The sequence below is a fragment of the Pseudopodoces humilis genome, chromosome 4, assembly GCF_049639895.1.
Source record: "Pseudopodoces humilis isolate 2021_Gansu_Grassland_sample_001 chromosome 4, ASM4963989v1, whole genome shotgun sequence".
NCBI lineage: Eukaryota > Metazoa > Chordata > Aves > Passeriformes > Paridae > Pseudopodoces > Pseudopodoces humilis.
Genome location: NC_142203.1, coordinates 31562864 through 31582548, shown reverse-complemented (window position 1 = coordinate 31582548; position 19685 = coordinate 31562864). Strand labels below are relative to the sequence as shown.

Genomic DNA, 19685 nt, shown 5'->3' with positions numbered 1-19685 from the left:
ATTGCCTAACTTTTTGCTTGATCATCTTAAGAGAACATTGCCATAGTGGACGAAGTGGATGAAGCACAAACAAAATGAGTTGACTTTCTGAAATGTGCATATTCCCTTCCAGCCTCTCCTGATCTCTCTATGTGTGTGGGTTCATTTGTTTGTTTCTTAATTGGGAATTCAGTCCAGATTTTGTAAATGTCCTCAGTCTCTTTTTGGTGTTTTGTAAGATTTCCAGACAGTGAAAGGCTGACACCATGCCAACAGTGTGGTTTAAAATAATGTCAGCTGGAACCAAGATGAAGAAATACCAATCTTTTTGCAAATTATCTTTTTTTTTCATGTTAGCTGAATGTTTGGAACATTTTCTGTGTTTGTTTGGGATTTCGTGTTCCAGCACTGAAAGAAAGTGTCTCTTGTCTCTTCATTGTTGGTATGTTGTTTCTGAATAATTGATTGCTTGGCAGCTGTTAAGAAAACAGTCTCTTCAAAATGGAATTCTTCTACCAGGTCTCCCATCCATTTCAAGCAGATGTGGTGGCATATGTTAGAGAAGTAGGCTTTGTCTTTGTAAGAGAAAGATTGGTGTATTTTCTTAACTTTTTTAAACAGGATCTCTTAATTCTTTATAACCACTTCAGTGGGCTTCCTATTTTTCTAAAGCAGTGCAATGCTGATTTGTTCTGCCTCCAGAATAATAATCAGGATGAAGTACTAACAACTTGGGTTAAGAGTGGCTCTTCAGTTATTAAGTAAGATTTAGATGTTGCTCTCTTTTATGCAGTGTTTACAAAAGTCCTAAAGAAAGTGATGCTAAGAATTAGGGAGGATGTTACTGCTATTTTCAACACAACCTGTAGAGAGAAATCGAGATGAGGGTACTGCACTGCTCTTGGAGGTGCACACTCCTGACTGAGAGGTGTTGTATGCAAGTTGCAATGCAGAGGATTCCTATGAGACAGAAGGAGCTTTTATTGACAGGGAGGGTGATCTGGCCCTGGAACAGGCTGCCCAAAGAGGCTGTGAAATTTTCATTGTTGAGCATTTTCTGAGTGAAGCGGGAATAGCCCACTGTAACTCAATTTAAGTGGGCCCATTTTGAGTGCAAGGTTGGATTAGAGCAGCTTGGAGAGGTTACTTCATTATATCCATATATCCTTCATTATATCCTATGAATCTATGTAACATGCTGAAGGGACACTTTTTATGAATTTTACATTTCCTATAAAAACAGTTGAGGCTCAGGTTGGTGTGTTGTGTGTCTTTTTTTGTGTGGTGGTGGTTTTTTTCGTGGTTTTTTTTTTTTTGGTTGGTTGGTTTTTTGGGGGTTTTTTTTGTGGTTTTTTGGGTGTTTTTTTGTTTGTTTTTTTTTTGTTGTTGTTTTTTTGTGGTTTTGTTTTGTTTTGTTGGTTGGTTGGTGAGTTGAAAAGAGTTTTGTGATTATAGATCTGAGGAATGATTTCTTACTTTTCCTGCAACATGGTTTTGAGGAAGAAGAACTGTATTTTGGCTTCAGTGTCCATTTGTTGACTCACTATAAAATAAGATTTTAAATTTATTTACTCAAATGTCATGGTTCAGTCCGTGGGTTGAAAGTTTCAAAGTTCTCTACAGTTCTTAAAGTTTGAGATTGCTTGCTGTCATAGGTTTCTATTTGAGCAGGTATATCTTAGAACAACTAACAATTTAATGTAGGAGAACTAAAGAATTTCTGTGTTACAGAGATTTGACTTTCTTTGGCATTCTAAAAACTAAATTAAAGTATGGTTTTCTGGTGTCTGCTAACTGCTGTAAGGGTTTAGTGGGAGCCTGAGGTTTGCAGTGTTCAAATGAGCTATTAGGTTTGGAAAATCATATTGTAAATGTTCAGAATTTGGTCTGTCTTCTAATTTACCTGTTTTCATATAGAATGGTAGCTTTCTATGAAACTTTCTCCTCTGAGCTTGACTGTGATCCTGTGAAAGATTTAGAAGCTCTTGAGCATGCATCTTTTACAGTGAATGATGAGTCACATTACAAAATAAGGCAAATGTAGTCTTTTAGAAGCTTGCTATTCTTACTAAATCCTGCACAGTCTAGGGAGTCTGTAAAAAAAGTAGTATCAATTGGGTGATATGTTTTTGGTCTGATTTTTTTTTTTAATATATTTTTAGGCAAGAAGGTTATCAGCCTAGGTTGTGCTTTGGAAAAATAAACTTATCATCTGCTGTTATTGCTTCAAGCTGGTGTGCGTGACTTTACTGTCAAGCTGATTTTCTGTGTTTTCTTTTTACAGCAGCCAGTTCTAGATGTTGAGCTCACACTAACTTCATGGATTTGGTGTCTGTGATTGTGATGGTCTACCAGTCTTCCATAGCTTGAGAACAGTCAATATAGTAAGAGGTTCAGCTTGTTTATTACACAGATAGGCAGAGATAGTAAATTCATAGGATCACATGATAATTCAGGTTAGAAAACACATCAGGAGTTCATGTCCTTCATGTGATGTGACCTGTAATTGGACCTGAGGGAATGGCATTACCTGTGTCAGGGGAGATTTGGGTTACGTATTGGGGAAAGGTTCTTCTCTCAGAGGCTAGTTGGGCACTGGAACACAGGCTCCCCAGGGAAATGGTCACAGCACCCAGCCTGACAGAGCTCAAGAAGCGTTTGGACAGCACTCTCAGGCACATGATGTGGTTCTTAGGAATTTGGACTTTACGATTCCGTGGGTCTCTTCCAACTCAGGATATGCTATATAATCCAGCTGCTCAAAGCAGAGTAAACTGAGGTCAGACCAAGTGGCTCAGTGTGTTATCCAGATCTGTCTGTGTTTCTAAGCTGCACAGTTTCTTGGGAAGGTGTATTTAGACTCCTGTGGGTTTTGTTTTTAAGGTTCGATTACTTGTTTTGGAGGTATGTGAAGTAATTTTTAGCTTTCCATTCAGCATATAACTGTATGAGAGATGGGAAGATGTGTTCTGTGAAAGAGATACCTGAAATTCAGATTTGAAAAAAATACCCCTTTTTCAAAGGGAAGGTGTTTAAGGGAGACCTGGATTTGTCTGAAAAATAGAAAAGTAGATTGTGTGATTCTTAGTCAAACTTGATGTTTTGGATGTTACGTGGTTTTGCTGTTTAGTTCCAGTTTGTATGAGATTGCTGGCATGGATTAATTGCATGGGCAGAACACTCAGTAGCCTAAGCAAAAGGATGTCACTTCATTCAGAATACTTTGGAGGAATCCAGCATCTGGCAGACATGCTTTGCTTCTTTTACATTACTACATGTTTATATACTAAAAGTAGCTCTTTGAAAGTCTACTTAAATAATAATAAAAATGGATGCTGAGACTTGTGAAGGACAAAATTGCGATTTTCTCAAAAAATTGAGATTTTGTCAAGAGAAGGGTCATCTTGCATTCATGGGAGGCCAGCAGTTAAAAAAAACTAATTTGGTCTTCATTTGCTACAGTTTGGTAAACTCAGTATTTGCATGTTTGAATAAACATGAATAAACTCAAATAAACTGAAATTTTCAGGGTGATTAGACTGATATAAATCTTAAATATTTGAGAAATATATTTTTAATTAAAATCTGTACTCTTAATGTTAAAGTAGCAGTCTTTACAACAAGCTGGGATTGAGATAACATAGAACTTGGACTTGGCATATCAATTACTATATACAATATTAACATCTTGTGAATATTTTGTACTTCTGTCTTGCTTCTAATCTCCAGATCTAATGCACATTTTTCTCCTGCAGCAGTGTACTTCAGATTATATATGATTACTTAAAATAAGTGTGTGGTGTGGGTATTTTTGGTGGGGTGGTAACAACTTGGTTATCTTATATGATAAAAGTAGTGCTTAATTTTTGTTTGGCAGTAGGCTGTAGAAACATGGGTATCTTGGGATGCCTTCCCAAAAGCAGATGTGTGGTTCAAATAGCCTAGTATCCCTTCTGAGCTGATAGCTGATGTTATTCCAGATAGGAACATGAAAGACATTCTGTATTAGCCGCCTATCCACATGGAGAGTTTCTTCTTAAGCATTGTGTGTAGTAGCTTAGCTTTGTATTTCCTAGTATGACTGTATATTATCTAAAAATGCAGTAATAATGAGAAAAAAAAAAACAACTTGATGATGAAATCTGAAATTATGTTTTTACTGAAGTGATACAGAGCAGGCAGGTGATAAATGTGGAATTACTTTACATATTGTGGAATTACTTTATGTTTCTAATTAGTTATGATTAGTGGATTTAATTTCTTATATGAGGTTGTAACATTAGTGTCTCTATTTTTTCTTTATATGTGTCATTAGTTCTGCTAAATTTTTTTTTCTATTTCCCTTTAGGAAGCAGTTCAAGTTTTCTGCAAAGTCTGAGTATTTATGTTATCTGACTGAACTGACATCTTGGTAATATGCAATTTTTTTGAGAGCTTCTCTCTCCCTTTCTAAATAGATAAGAAGTGGTCTGGCCTTTTTAAATTTTATTTTTATTATTTTTTTTTTAATAAGTTCTCTTGTGGTAACATGTTAACTGCTTTGAAAGGCAAGAGAGTCATTCTGAGTTCTTCTTTTTCCCAAGCCTAGAGGACATGGGTCACAACTGTACAAAACCCAGGCTTAAGTAAACTCTGACACTGATAGTTTGCTTACAGACCTTAAAAGTTGCATTGTTTATTGGAGATCCCATGTGTGCTGAAGCAGCCATGTCTGAATCACTCCATGAGCAGAGAAGAGATCCTTTTCCTGTTTCAATAGCTGGAAGAAAGCAGCTTCTTCCAGGCCTTCTGGAGAAATCTCCTACTGTGTGCTTTGTTACCATTTGAAACTGAGATGTCTACTGCCCTGGAAAGACCTGTTACCTTTCTGTTACTTCTTCCAATTATTCTTTCAGTCCTTTAAACATCTAATGAGAGAGACTTTCTGTCCTCCTTAAAAGGTGTATGAAATTTTCATAAAGTTGATTTGATAGGCTTGCTTTTGATATTCTAGAAATACTCATTTGTCCAGTTCTAAAATGTATACAGTTTTTTTCCTGTTAAATTAGAAAAGTGTGTATTATTCTTGTTATCATCTTTTTTTGTTTTTTTTTTTCCTCTGGCACAATGGGCTTTACTATTTTTTTATATTATTTTTGCCTTTGTTGTATGGTTCTATCACTGTTCTTGTAATATTATACTCCACCTGAAATTTTTTGTTTGTTTGTTGATGTTTCTTCTAGTGGCAGTGTTTATCTCTACTGTTCTGAGGAAAAATTGTATTTTTTTTCTAGAAAATAAACAAATTCTTTGCTTCAGATTTCACTATTAAGTCTTTGCCTCTTCTGCCTTAGTTGTGCTTGGATTCTGCCTGTGGTTATCCTGAACACCTTCATCTGAATTCCTGCCTAGACAAGTAACTAGACTTGTATTGATACTGCCCTTTTTAGGATCTGTGTAGCCTAATTTCACTTTTGTCTGTCATGAATTGTGTTTTTTTAGCATGCTTACTTTGTATTTAACTGGTGTCTTCGTGCCATCCCTTCAGCTCTTCTTGAAGTGTGATGTTGAATAGCTCTTCCTCAGCACCACAGAAATGTACATACCTCTTGCAGTAGCTTCTAACTGATGATCTCATGCACTAACTTGCAAGGATTTAATGTGTGGCTGGTTTTCAGAGGGTTAAAAATAATTCTAGAGTTTAGAAAAGTAATTCAGTTTCTGGGTATAGGTTCTCACCTCTTTTGTCCAATCTGCTCTTTTATTCTTCTGTAATCGGAGGTCACTAGATTTATAACTAAAACTCAAATACTGTAAGTTTGAATTTTTTTCCCCCATTGTTTACTTCTTAACTATGAGAACTGGAGGTCTTTGTAGTCCTTTTTGTATAGGACAGTGCGGATTTGAATGGGTGGGTGTTGGATATGTTCCTCCATAGTTTATAGTAGAACATATGGTACTTCTCTGCACTGGAATAGTTCAGGTGGGTGTGGAAGTTTGCTGTTTGATAGTTCTTTTTTCTTAGTACCACTTCACTGAACATAGGAAAAAAAAAAACAACATGGCAAAATTAAAGATCAGACAACCTTGTTGCAATATCTCTGTGTGAAACTTGGGGAACATGTGTCGCCATTCAAATTCTGTAATATTTTCCAAACCAAGCTAGATGGAAACCAGTATTTATGAGCCAGGGACAGTAAAATCACTTTAAAGGAAAGCAGTGTAATTTGGTCATTTCTGCAGTGTGAGAACCAAAGGTAGTAAAGCAAGTGTAGCCTGCTCTGTTAAATTAACTAGAATGCTGGTCAAGTTCTGGTAACAGTACAGTTTCCAAAATATTTTGTAACAGTATATTTGTAAAGGCATGGGCTTTGTGTGGTGTTTTCTCTCCAAAGAGATGGTGTTGCTGCAACGAAAAGTTAAATGAGCTTTTTCATTTTTGATTTCTAATTTTTTTTCCTTTTAAATATGCTTATGTCATCCCATGCTCAAAAGAAAGGAAAAATGTCTAGTTCAAGTTTTAGCACAACATACTACTCCTCTGCCAATGGGATTATTTTAATCTGTAATGTAATCTTTAATTAACTTGTGTTTAAATGAAAGGGTTTTCAGAAGGTTTACTTTCCGGCCCCATTATTGAGAGACAGATTCAAAATTATGCTTTAACATAGTGACACAAGACAAGCACTTAAAAGTGTAGTTAAACCTAACAGGTGCTTTGACTTTTCAGTTGTCAAAACATTTTTGAATCTGAAATTACTTCGAGGATTTTCTCCCTTCGTATTTTGTGAGTTTTCCATTATTACTAGACCAAATATGATGACTCAAGTTACCAGGATAGTAGGGTTTCACCTTAGATCTGAGTCTGTTGGTTGGTAAAGGAGCTTATTAGTAGCATACAGGAAAGGCCATTTTCTATGCTCTTGCGGTACTGACTTGCAAAATAGTGTGGGGTTTACATTGTTTAGCTTCTGTGAAATGACATAAAAGCTAGTGCCACCACTGTGCGTGCACATCCATGTATGTTGTATGGAAGTCTGGAGCCGGGCTAGCACAAGAGAACCATTTATTCCCAAATGACTACAACTGTGTTACTTTATGATATGTCTCTTTCACAGACACCAAAGATGCTAACAAGGAAGATTAAGCTTTGGGACATTAATGCCCACATAACCTGTCGTCTGTGCAATGGATACCTGATAGATGCTACTACTGTAACAGAATGCTTGCATACTTGTAAGTAGAAGCATAATTAAGTTAAAGTTGCTGGCTTGGTTTTTGTTTGTTTCTGTTTCTTTTTCTCTTTTTTTTTTTTTAAACTTGATGTGCAGGATGTAGTGGTTTTCAGTTGAAATTTAAATACCTATTGTTCATCAGCCAAAATAGTATGTGCTTTACTAGATCGCTTTTCTTTAACAGATGAATTGCTTTCTTAACAAAGCAAATGAAGGGAACTACTTCCCTTCCAGCTGTGCTGCATAAACTTGAAGCCATGTGCAATTAGTGGTAATGGAAATATTCAAGAATGCAGTCTGTCTTCATGCTAAAGGAATGTGGAATACCTAGTTCTCTCTTCTGTGACAGTTGATGTAGCTTATGTTCTCCACCTGGAGCCTTTCAGATGTCTGTTTCTGTCCTGTTCCTCTGCAGAAAGCAGAGTAGTTTATTGATAAAGAAGAATTATATTGTATTGTATCCTAGAAATAAGCTAGTATTCCAAAACATTGTGATTAAGTAGTTTGTTGTTAATTTACTTTGTGACTTTTTACTTTCATGTAAACAAAGGATGACTTAGAACCTTGCAACACATCCCATGTTTTAAAATTATTCTGCCACAATATTTATGTTCATTGGAAAAAGCTAGTATGTTGTTTAATTAGTTTAATGACATAGTCATAAATTTTCTTGAAAGGCAATTATTTGGTGACTGTGTCTTCATCAGAAAACAGAAAGTGTCAGCAGACTTCTTCACCTTACATATCTGACAAAGGGGAAAGGCAGTGCTCACAATTTGTTAGTGATTATGCTTTTTATTATATTCCATAATATAGTAAAGCTCTGTTTATAATATATAAAGCTCTGTTTATCAGCCTTGATTAATTTGTTGTACTTGTCACGCTTTGTGTCGTTCTGGATATCCTCATAGAATCTAGGATTATAGAATGATTTGTTCTGTGATTCCAAGAACCACAGAATTGTTCTGGAATCTATATCCAAACCCCGGGCCATGGGCCCATCTGGTCAGCATCTACTGGATTAGGTTGCTCAAAGCCCCATAAAACCTGGCCTTGAATGCTTCCAGGGTTGGGACATCCACAACTTCTTTGGGCAACCTGTGCCAGTTACCCTCACAGTAAAGAATTACTTTCTAATACCTAATCTGATCCTATCCTTCTTCAGTTTGAAGCCATTCCCCCTTGTCCTGCCAGTACAAAGTCCCTGTACAAAGTCCCTCCCCATCTCTCTTGTGGTGTCCTTCAACTTCAGGAAAACTGCTTTAAGGTCTCTCCAGAGCCTTCTTGCTTCATGTCTCAGTTTCTGTAGTATTGTTTTCAGAGCTAGACTTCTACTTAGTTTTGCTCAAATTTCTTTACTGCTGCTAGTAAGTAGAGTGTATAGAAAATGAGTATCATAACAAGTTAAGATGGCTGTCAGAGAGCTAGAGAGAGGTCATTTTTCATTGTTCTTTAAAAATAAAACCTCACAAATACCCTTCAGCTGATATCATCCACACTATACCTTATGTTTGCTTATGGAGGATATACATAGATTAATCCACAGTGGTACAGTGCTTGCTGCAAAAGTCAGGGAATGTATCTTAGAACCTTTTCCTGCTGCTTTTTCTGGGGGTTTCTTTGTGTTGTTTCTCCCTTATTTTGACAGTTTATATTTTATGTATATTACTTCACTCAGTGCTCTGTAGAATTAGTTTTGTGAGAAGAGGCACAGGGTCCTGTCTTTTAAAAAAATCTACATGCATGTTGGCATTGTTTGTATTGTATAAGATAATGCTAATAATGTATGTTCCTGGAAAAGCAGTCTTGCAAAATCTATCATGAAATTACCCTGTCTGTTGAGATGGTGATTTCTCTTCTAAATTATACCACTTTGAAACTTTAATTCTCCTTTACTCAGAACTACACATTTTTCTGAACTTTGCAATTTTTCTCTAATTTCCTGATCTTCAGCCATTCAAAGTCTCTTCAGTAGCAAATGAAGTTCTTGAGTCCTTTAGTGGAAGTAATTTGGAGGACCAAGGCCAGTCCTTAGGAGGAACAGGGCAAGTTTTTTATAAAACTGAATTCAGGAGGAATTCTTTCTTACTTGTTTCTCTGCTGTGGTTTTAGCTTATTGGTGACAGGTAGGCCTGTAGGTCAATTGCTAAAAACTTCATTAGTAGTAAAGTCTTAAGTATGTTTTTTTACTTGGTATCTGTTTCTTGATTAAACTGGGCTAGATTATATATGCAGGTCTTGTTAAACTTTGTGTTTGTAATGTCAGTTTTGTTAGTGTTTACATGTGAAAGCTATCCTTCTATTTTATGAAAGGGAAAACATCATGTTATTAAAGGTTTCATCTTCTGGATTCATCAGGATGATAAAAGGTTGGCTTGAACTAGATACAGAAATGAAAAAAGTCAAGAGAAGTAAAATTGTTAAAATAAAAAAGTGAGCATTAGCCTTGCCTCTTCCTGTTTTTGATGAAACTTCTCTGATGTGTTTAAGAAATAAGAAAATGTACTGCTCAGTTCATGTCCACATCAGTGCCCACATATCTGGGTAAACAGATTAGAAATACTGGAAAACCAAGGTAATAAAAAATTCTGGTAATAATATTGTTTGAAACCATAGAACGTTTTCCATGTTGTCTATCCATTACTCTAAAGACTTCCAGTTTCAGGAGAGTTTATTAATCCAAACCTGACCCCAGAAAAAAAGAATCTAGGTGGCTGCACTGCCCTTGATGAGCCATCTAGTGGCATTTATTTGGATACTATGCTGAGACTGAAACTTGCCAGAACATTAGCCAATTTGTGACCAGTTAATTTTGAGAGGAGTTAGTGCTTACCTAGTCCAAGCTGGAAGATGTGCTGACATAGGATGATGTTTCAGATACCATAGACCACAGAATGCTTTGGGTTGGAAGGGACCTTAAAAAAAATCACCTAATGCATCACCACTACAGTGGGCAGGGGTGTCTTCTGCTGCATCAAGTTGCTCAGAGCTCTTGGTGAAGCTGTGCTGGCTGCCTGAAATCACCTCCCTGTCCTCCATGTGCCTTAGCACAGCTTCTAGGAAGATCTGTTCCATGATCTTTCCAGACACAGAATGAAGGCAGTCAGGTTGGTGATTTCCAGGTCTCTCTACCGCTTCCTAAAAGTGGAAGCAATGTTTCCCTTTTTCTGGTCACCAGGTATTTCACCTGACTGTCAGGTGTATTGCTGTGAGTGGCTTGGAAGCTACATCAGCCAATTCAAGACCCTGGATCTTCAAGACATCTCATCAGATCCTAGAGACTTAAGTGTATGCATGTTCCCAGGTGTTCATGAGTCTGATCTTTTCATGTAGTGGAAGGGGCTTTACGTCCCCAGTGCCTCCTTTGCAGTTCAGTCTCCTTTGCAGTTCAACTGTGCGAGAGCTGTGGGAAGTGAAATTGCTAGAGAAGACTGAGGCAGAAAAATAGAATACCTCAGCTTTCTTCTTGTTCATTGTTACTGGTTTGCCAATCATATTCATCTAGGGGTGGGTACACATTCTTTTACCACCTTTTTCTGACATACTTACAGAAACTCTTACAATTCTTCATATCCGTTGCCAAGTTCAGCTGTGATTTGGCCTTTCTGACCCCTCCTTACACAACGTAGCAACATCCTTGTACTCTTTCCAGGATACTTGTCCCTACTTCCTCAGTCAGATTCTGCTTTTATTGACTTGGTAGGAATGGAGTTTTGCTTCACTTTTGCAAATGGATCCACTGTTCTGGCACTCTGCTAGAACAAGCTACTGTGCAAGATGTGTGCTTAATGTGCAAATCTATGAGGCTTTGTCTAACCTCTGCCACCAACAGTCCTGTCACCCTAGGTGTGTAAATACAAAGCACAATGCAAAGTTATAATGCTTCATTTACTGTTACTTTATTTTTTTTAATTAACCAGTGTTTATGTAATTTTACTGTCTTCTTGTTTGAGAGGTAGATGGCACTACAGTTACAGAAATCCTTTCATTTTGTGTGATAAGTGCATTAATACCAAGACTACATGAACTAGTGCGCTTCAAGAAAACCTCTGTTCTTTTCTCCATACCCCTTTCAGTTTTGACTTCAAGTTAGTGATTATATCATGTAGTGGTGTATTTTATGAGTACTATTTTGGGGCAGGACAGAGGAGAGTGGTGTATAAATAGTTTAATTTGAAAGAGATCAGTGATTGCGTGTATGCATATAGAAATGTGCAGCTTAATAGTGAAAGACTGCTTTAGCAACTCCTAGCAGGACATTTTACTAATACTGAGGGTCTGTGACAATGTAATTTTTTTTCCAGTGGAAGTTGAGCTGTAGTATACTCTGTGAAGGTTAGATTTAAAATAACACCCAGATAGCCACTTTCCTGCTTTGGATTTTTTTTTCTTTTTTTTTTGTGTTGGCTTTATTGCCACCATACACATTTGTTCTGTGTGCAGCCGTGGTTAAAGCAAATATGTTTAGTTTAGTATCTTAATGGAAAGTAGTTCCTGTAATGTCATCTATGCAAACTGAATGCCGACCTGCTAGAAATTATTATTCTAGTAAATTTCAGATTTGTTGTATGTGTATATATGTTGTATGTATGTGTTTTATGCTGTGTTAAGAAGGTTTTCAATAGGTATGGATGCTTTAATTCTACTGCATCCCTTCCGTGTATCAAGAAGATTAATGAATTAGACATCATGCATATATGATGTAAAAAAATTACCTTTTTAATTGTGACTGTCTTTGTTACTAGTCTGTAGAAGCTGCCTAGTAAAATATTTGGAGGAAAACAACACCTGTCCAACCTGTCGGATTGTTATACATCAGAGCCACCCATTACAGTATATTGGGTAAGTATAAAAGCATAAATGCAAGTAGCTTCATTCTGGTTTATACCCTTTGATACAGTACAGCTTCTCCCAAAATTTTCATTCTTGCTCATCAGCATGTTGAACATTTAAAAAGAAGTTTGAAGGAGATTGAGGAGGAGATACAGGATGAAACTTCTGCTATGAATTTGCAAGGCTGTAGCATGGCAGCTTGTTCCAGACTTAAAAACAAATGAATACTTAAATGTTTAATTTCTGTGTGATTTTTAATAGGATTTAGTAATTACTAGTTTTGTACACTTGGGTTGTAAAAATTACATATATATATATATATATGCATAAATATTTATAGGAGTAACACTTTTACAAAGTCATCAAACATTAGTCTCAGTTGAACAATGCTTTTCAGCTTCTGACAGTAATGAACAAAATAATTTTCAGCTTTGTTGTTCAGTTAATCTTTCAAAGGTCTGATTAGGTCATAGGAGCAGATAAGAATGTCATAGAATCATCATAAAATGGTTTTGGTTGGAAGGGACCTTTTGAGATCTAGTTCCAGCTGCCCTGCTGTGGGCAGGGATGCCTTTTACCTGGATCAGATCTCTCAAAGTTCCATGCAGCCTGGACTGAACATTTCCGGGGATGAGATACGCACAGTTTCTCTGGGCAACCTCTTCCAGCCTTATCACTCCCAGTGAAAAATTTCTACCTATTATCTAACCTACACCTGCTATCTTTTAGTTTAAAACTATTCCTCCTTGTCATATGACTACATGCTCCCGTAAAAAGTCTGTTTCCAGCCTTCTTACGGGTTCTGTGCATGTACTGGAAGGCTGCTCTGAGGGCTCCCTGCAACCTTTGTTCTCCAGACTCTACAGCCCCAACTCTCTCAGCTTGTTTTCACAGGAGAGGAGGTCTGTCCCTCCCACCATTTTCATGCCTGTCCTCTGGACTCACTCCAGCGGGTCCACATCCTTTTTATTTGAGGGCCCCAGAGCTGAAAGCAGTGGTCTAGGTGGGGTCTTTTGTAGGCAGAGTAGGACAGAATCACTTGCTTTGATTCGTTGCCAGGTTTCTTTTGATGCAGCCCAGGATGCAGTTTGCTTTCTGTGCATATGCATATGCAAGTGCATATTGCCAGGTCATGCTAATTCTCCCATTCTCTAATACCCCCAAGTCCTTATCCTCAGAGCTGCTCTCAATCACTTCTCTGCCCAGCCTGTATTTGTACTTGGGATTACCCCAACCCAGGTGCAGGACCTTGTACTTGGCCATGTTGAACTTTGAGCTTCACATGGACCCACCTCCTAAGCGTTCCTTCCTTCCTTCCAGTGTGTCAACTACCCCACAGATCTTGGTGTTGCTGGCAAATTTGCTGAGGGTGCCCACCATCCCACTGTCACTGACAAAGATGTTAAACAGCAATGGTTCCAGTACTGACCCCTGAGGGACCTCTTGGCTATTGAACCATTCATCACAACTCTTTTGAGTGCAACCATCCAGCCAATTCCTTATCCACCAAGTGCTGCATTGGTCAAATCCATGTTTCTCCAGATAGGGTCAAGGATGTTGTTGCAGGACAGCATCTAATGTTTTGCACAATTCCAAGGCAGATTCCTTTCCTCATCTGCTGTCTCTGTAACCTCAATCATAGAAGACCACCAAATCTGTCAGACACAGTTTAGTCTTAGTGAAAGCCATGTTGGCTGTTGCCAGTCACCTCCTTATTTTCCATCTGCATTTACATAGTATAATTGCATTTTCACTAAGTATTTTTGTTGGGCTTTTTCCTCCTTTTCTTGTCAGAAAAGACATTCTTTCTTTTCCATGAGTGCTTTCTTTTCATTTTACTGCAGTGTAGTAACTCCTGCTGAAAATGCATTGTGATGGTGTGTCTGCATTAGCTGTTGCATATCAAGTAGTGTTTTGTCTTCCATTATAAAGAACTTGCATTGTTCATAGCATTTTTCAATGTGCCTTTCTCACTTCTATAAAAATTTCAGAAGCAATGGTTATAGCAAATGAGTTTGATTGCACTTTTACACAAAACTGTCAGTATTTCATATACACTTATATTGCTCAAGCCCATCCTCATTCAGGAGCCTGAAACTAAGTATGCTGTCTCCACATTTATATAATACACTGATAATACCCTGTATGAGTGTGTAATTAAAGGGATAGGTAGATGCAAATAGGCAAGAATGAGTAAATGACATGTAAACAAAAACAACATATTGGTCTTGTTTTTTTGTGCAAAAAGGGGCCAGGAAACATGATATTGAGAACAGCTGGAAGGCAATTTGTTATTTGACTTTCGTTGTTGAACAGACTTCAACTCAAGTCAGTTAGAACTAGTTGTAAAATATTGTCTCATCAAAACTGAAGCAAACTTTGTCCAGCCTACATTTGGATATATTCACTTACCTTTCTTAAAAAATAAATGACAGTTCAGAGTTTCACAAGGTATTTGAAAGTGGAGATTTAAACTCCTATTCATCTCAGTCTGTCTGGAAAATAGGTAAACCAAATGTGTCTCCTTGTTTATATTTCTAAATACTGTTAAATGGCATCATAAAATCTTAAAATTTTTTAAGATCTTAAAGATGATCTGTATGATCTAGTTCCAACCCCCAGGTTGCCACCTCTGATGTAATGATGATGTCTTACTTACATAGTTCTGTTGAAATATTTTTGGCAATGTATTTGCAGTCCATATGTGACACTTCATAGTCCAAGCCTGAGATTGCTACTGGTCAAAATGACATGAATTTAGGATAAGTGATATTTTGAATATTTTTGTAGTGCTACTTAAAATATTGTTACTACTGTTTGTAAATGTCTTGATTTGTCGCAGTTTCTGTACTTGCTTACTGATCTCCACTGCAGATTCAGGACTTGATACTGCAGATTCTTTGGGGTAATGACATTGCAGCAGCCAAGGCAGACATTTGAATTGCTTCTTAGATTATTTCTTAATTGGAATTTAATGTAATATTTAATTTCTTTTGACACTGTAACTTATTTTAGACTAGAACAGGATTTTTCTGGGTGAGCTGAGGATTTGAGTTTAGAATCTTAAGTGGCCCTGCTGTTCTACTTGTGGTGGGATTATAACCTTTTTTTCATTTGAGCCACACTACCTCTACAAGCTACTTAGGTACATAATGCTTCTCACAGTTAAAATGTTGTCTTTTAAGAACAAAGTAAAATTTAGGGTTTTTTGTGGTCTTTTTGTGTGAACTGTTCTCATGCATTTTAGAAGAATCTTAGTAAAGGTAACTAATCTAGAAATGTGTGAAATTAGTCTATAGTGGTGAGAAACAAGCTATCCTTGATTGTTTTGTAATAAAAAAGAGTTTATCTCTAAGTTGGAAAAGAATTTTAGTTACATAATTGTTTTGATGCAGCAGGATGTATTCAGTGGGGTGATTTCTTCCACAGCCTAGTCTTTCTCAAACTTTCATTTGTTTTCTGTCTTAGCCTGTACTTTTTTCATAATTTGTTTTGTGTTGCTGTTCTTTCTGATTTGATAGGAATATTGATTGAGAAGTAAAATTCTGCTTAGGTAAATTTAAAGATTTTTGCATATGGTTAGTACTGGAACTAGAACTTTTTAAAGAGAAATATTTTCAATCAAGATGGTGAACTTAAGCTTTTGATTTTGTTTTTGTTTTTTTTTTCCTTGCTAGTCATGACAGAACAATGCAAGATATTGTTTACAAACTTGTGCCAGGCCTCCAAGAAGGTAAGTTGTGGTGTGACCTTTTTAAAGGTCAGTTTGCAGATAATTCTTTGACATTAAAAAAACCAAAATTTTCAAGTGATGAAAAAGGGGGTGAGAGGGGGCAACTGAGAAAAATATACAGTAGAAAGCCAGACTCTTTCACCTGTGTAATTAATACCAAGACTATATGAACTAGTACACTTCAAGAAAACCTCTGTTCTTTTCTCCATACCCTTTTCAGTTGTAACTTCAAGTTAGTGAGGATATCATGTAGTATAGTATTTTATAAGTTTTGGGACTGGATAGAGGATTAATAGCTGATTTTTAGCAATTACTTTAATTTAATTTCATACCTGTATTAGCAGCAACTGGGTGTGGGGGTGGTGAGAGGCAACATGGGATGTTTCTTCCAAAAGCAATATTACGTAAAGCAGAATAGTCATTCAGCTTTTGAATGTTGCCATACCATAACTGATTTGTTTTTGTCAAACTGTGTACCTGTTGTTCAAGCTTTCTAGAATTCTCAGAGGTGAAATGCAATGCAGACTGCTTTTAGTTTCTATTTTGAGAGTTCTTTCCTATTGGGGAACTTCCAATTTCTGTTTTCATAATCCTATTTGACATTAGATCTGATAAACTAAAGAAATACTTTATAAAACTTTCTCAGTATTTTTTTTCTCTTAATTTATGTTAAAGCTTTCATTTAAATAGAGTATTTTAATCTCTTTAAGCTGCTTTTTAACCAGAGCATTTTCAAATATCGGTGTGATTAAGTACGTCCTTCAAAAATTATTTCTAGGATATTGAAAATCAGAAGTATAAATAAAAAATCAAAACCAGTGTTTTGACTGAAATAGGGTCATATTCAGAGTGGGAGATATTCAAAATTAGCTGCTGTATTTTAAATTCCATCTCATTTTAGCAGTGATGGTATAAGTAGTAATTACACAGATAGCTTTATGCTGTTGTAATTCTGAAAAATAAGATGAGGCATGACTTGATGCAATAGGAGAGATAGAAGACAGTAAATAATGACACCACCACCACTTGTTGGCAATCCTTAAGTGGGAAGGGATTTGGAATAACTTCATAAATATTGCATTAGAACTTTATTACAGGGATTAATATTTGCAATTTTAAACAGCGGAAATGAAAAAGCAAAGGGAGTTTTATCACAAACTGGGCATGGAAGTTCCAGGGGACATCAAAGGGGAGACATGTTCTACAAAACAGCACCTAGATTCTCATCGAAATGGTAAATAGTCCTTTTTTTATTCTATCTTTGGTGGGTGACAGCTAGTAAATTGATCAACAGATCTGTTGGAAGTATGTGCCCAGTGGGTATATTACATTCACAATTGTTTCCTAACAGTGAGGAATTGAGTCAGCATAGGATTGTTGCCTTGTCCCTTATTTGTGCACAGAATTCTTTTTTAGCTGTTACTAGCACGTTGCTTGTGGCAAAATCGGTCTCCATAGTAGTGCGTACAAGGGGACTGTGAAATTACCCAGTTTCTGGGCTGCTGGCAGCTGAACTCCATAGGTATTTTCCTCTTTCATGTCATGGGCTGTTGTCTGCAAGTGTTACTTGAGCTGATAAGCACAATTTGGGAATAGCAAAGCTTATTCTATACTTTAGTCCTGAAATGTGCTGTTTTAATTGTATTAGCATTATAATGCTAATACAACTAAACAACTGACAGCTAAACAACTGCTGAGTTTATCTGGGGTTTATATATAAAAATAATATGTATGTGTCCTGTATATCTGGGTTTTTTTATCTAAGGTGAAACTAAAGCAGATGAAAATATTAATAAAGAAACTTCGGAGGAAAAACAGGAAGAAGATAATGACTACCACCGAAGTGATGAACAGGTGGGCTCAAAGGGCATGCTGTAGTTTTATCTTGTGTTTTAGCTGTTGTGCTTTGGTAGGATAACTTGGATAATCTAACAGAGAAGAAAATAAGCTTCTTTCAAGCTACTTTTTCTGCTCTCTGATACAAATACGATGCAGTTTGGGTAATGCTTTTTTGTAAGCATGAGGTTTTACTTCTGGGTTTTGGCACAAAGAGAGAATACATTCAAATTTTCATGCAAATGTCTTTATAGTTCCTACTGTTTATGAGTTTTCAAAGATTGCTGTCAAAACAAATCTGTGTAATTTTCTGCCTTCTACAGGAGTGTACCCCATTGTTACCATGATACGTTGAGCTGAATGTATATTGATAATTATGAATTAAACCTCTGGCAGTGTTAACACATTCAGTGCAGGTAGCTCGGGGTGCAATTGCAATGAGAGCTGCAGGCTGAGCTCTGGCTGGGAGCCCAAGGCAAGAGACCATGAGCTAGTAACCCTTGGCACAGGAAGGGGCACAGGGACCTGTGGCACCATCAGGGACTGGACACTGAGACACAGAAGGGGCTGAGACCCCCCCCCCAGACACTGGTGCTGTGAGGGTATGAAAGCTCAGGGGTTCCTTTGTTCAGGGTCCTCCCTTCTCAGAGGCACCAGCTGGAGCTGTTGTTATTTAGTTATTCCACCACAATTAAGCTGTTTGAAGGACATGGATGTCTGAGAATCTGCTATGGGAAACCTGTGGCTGAGCTGAAATCCTGGTCTGACTGTGAGTGTGAGGAGTGTAGCTGTAAAGGAGCTTCATTCCAAGCTCAGGTGGTGTGAATGTGACTGCCAGAGTGCCTCCTGGATGGTCAGACAGGGAAGCTTCCCTAACAGCACTCTCAGTAATTTACTACATATTTTGTTTTCAGCCTTTAATACTAAGTCAGAGTTAGCCCTATATCAGAAAAGCAGGGAAGCCCAATGTTAAGTTTTGAACACAACCTTGTTTGAAAGGTGAAAACTCCTTTTGGGATAAACAAGCCATGCCTTTTATGTTTTCTGGTTACGTGTGTCCAGAGCAACTTTAGCTTGGATTAATTTTCTTTTCAGTTGCCATGTGAGGGAACTTTCAAAGGGATTGTACTTGTTACTAGATCCTCCTAGTGCAATACAAGCATATCATCACAAAGAGCTTAGACTGTAACGAATAGCTGGATGGGAAAAGAAGTGAGAATTTGAAAAAATAGTCATATCATTTGTATTCATTCTTTTTAAACATGTTAGAATTAAACTCGATTAGCAGTTGCATTAACAGTAAGAAATTGTTAGAAGTAATCATTAAGAATTGGAAGTGGTTCTTCTTACTTTTTTCTTGCTCTAGCTTTTAACATACAGTCCTCGTAAGCTATTGACAGCCTATGGAATTTGGACTAAAGCAGCCTTCTGACACCAAAAATTACTACTTGAACATTTTTGTCTTATTACCTACCACTCAACTTTTGAGATCTTGGAAAATGTGATTTTCTTAAGAGGTGTTTCAGTTTAAAGAATACTAGTACTGTACTTCACTTTATTGGATCAATAAAAACTGCACGTGGAATACATAAGGGGGACTGCAGAAAATTGTTGCAGCCAGCTCTTGCTTGTTTGCCTTTTCCTGAAGGTAAGCATCTGCTTGGAGTGCAATAGCAGCAAACTGCGTGGACTGAAACGGAAATGGATTCGTTGCTCTGCACAAGCAACAGTCTTGCATCTAAAGAAGTTCATCGCCAAAAAACTCAACCTTTCTTCTTTTAATGAGGTACTATTTTAATTTTTTAAAATAAGTTTACAGATATAAAAACTTTAAAGGGATGCGTTTGTTCCTTTGCAAAAGGATGTATTTTATTTTCAGAAAACAGAAGCATACACTGCTTATTGAATTACATGTTATATAGCCATTTTCATGTCCTTTCTTAGGACTTTCCACTTAGTTTGCAGTGCATCTTTTCATGTGCATTTATAAATAGTTGAGCTAAAAGGCTTGGTTATATGCTTCCACATATGTTGAAATGGACTCCGGCAAGATGATTTGTTTGATCAGTTGTAGCTGAGTTTATCCCCAG

At 37.0% G+C, this 19685-nt stretch overlaps 1 protein-coding gene across 6 annotated transcripts in view; it reads left to right on the top strand.

Moving 5' to 3' along the window:
* Positions 1 to 19685, top strand: part of PCGF3 (polycomb group ring finger 3) — a 55704-nt gene that overhangs the window by 27531 nt on the left and 8488 nt on the right. For 3 of the 6 annotated variants that reach the window (XM_088054490.1, XM_088054489.1, XM_088054491.1), the window contains 6 exons: positions 7077 to 7194; positions 11939 to 12035; positions 15704 to 15759; positions 16883 to 16993; positions 17525 to 17613; positions 19244 to 19381. In XM_088054490.1, the coding sequence (XP_087910616.1) occupies positions 7086 to 7194; positions 11939 to 12035; positions 15704 to 15759; positions 16883 to 16993; positions 17525 to 17613; positions 19244 to 19381 (600 nt within the window). In that variant the 5' untranslated portion in view covers positions 7077 to 7085. Of the gene's footprint in view, positions 1 to 4327; positions 4391 to 5312; positions 5375 to 7061; positions 7195 to 11938; positions 12036 to 15703; positions 15760 to 16882; positions 16994 to 17524; positions 17614 to 19243; positions 19382 to 19685 lie in introns of those variants that run through there. The other 3 variants (XM_014260984.2, XM_014260985.2, XM_005532412.3) reach the window with 3 other exon arrangements.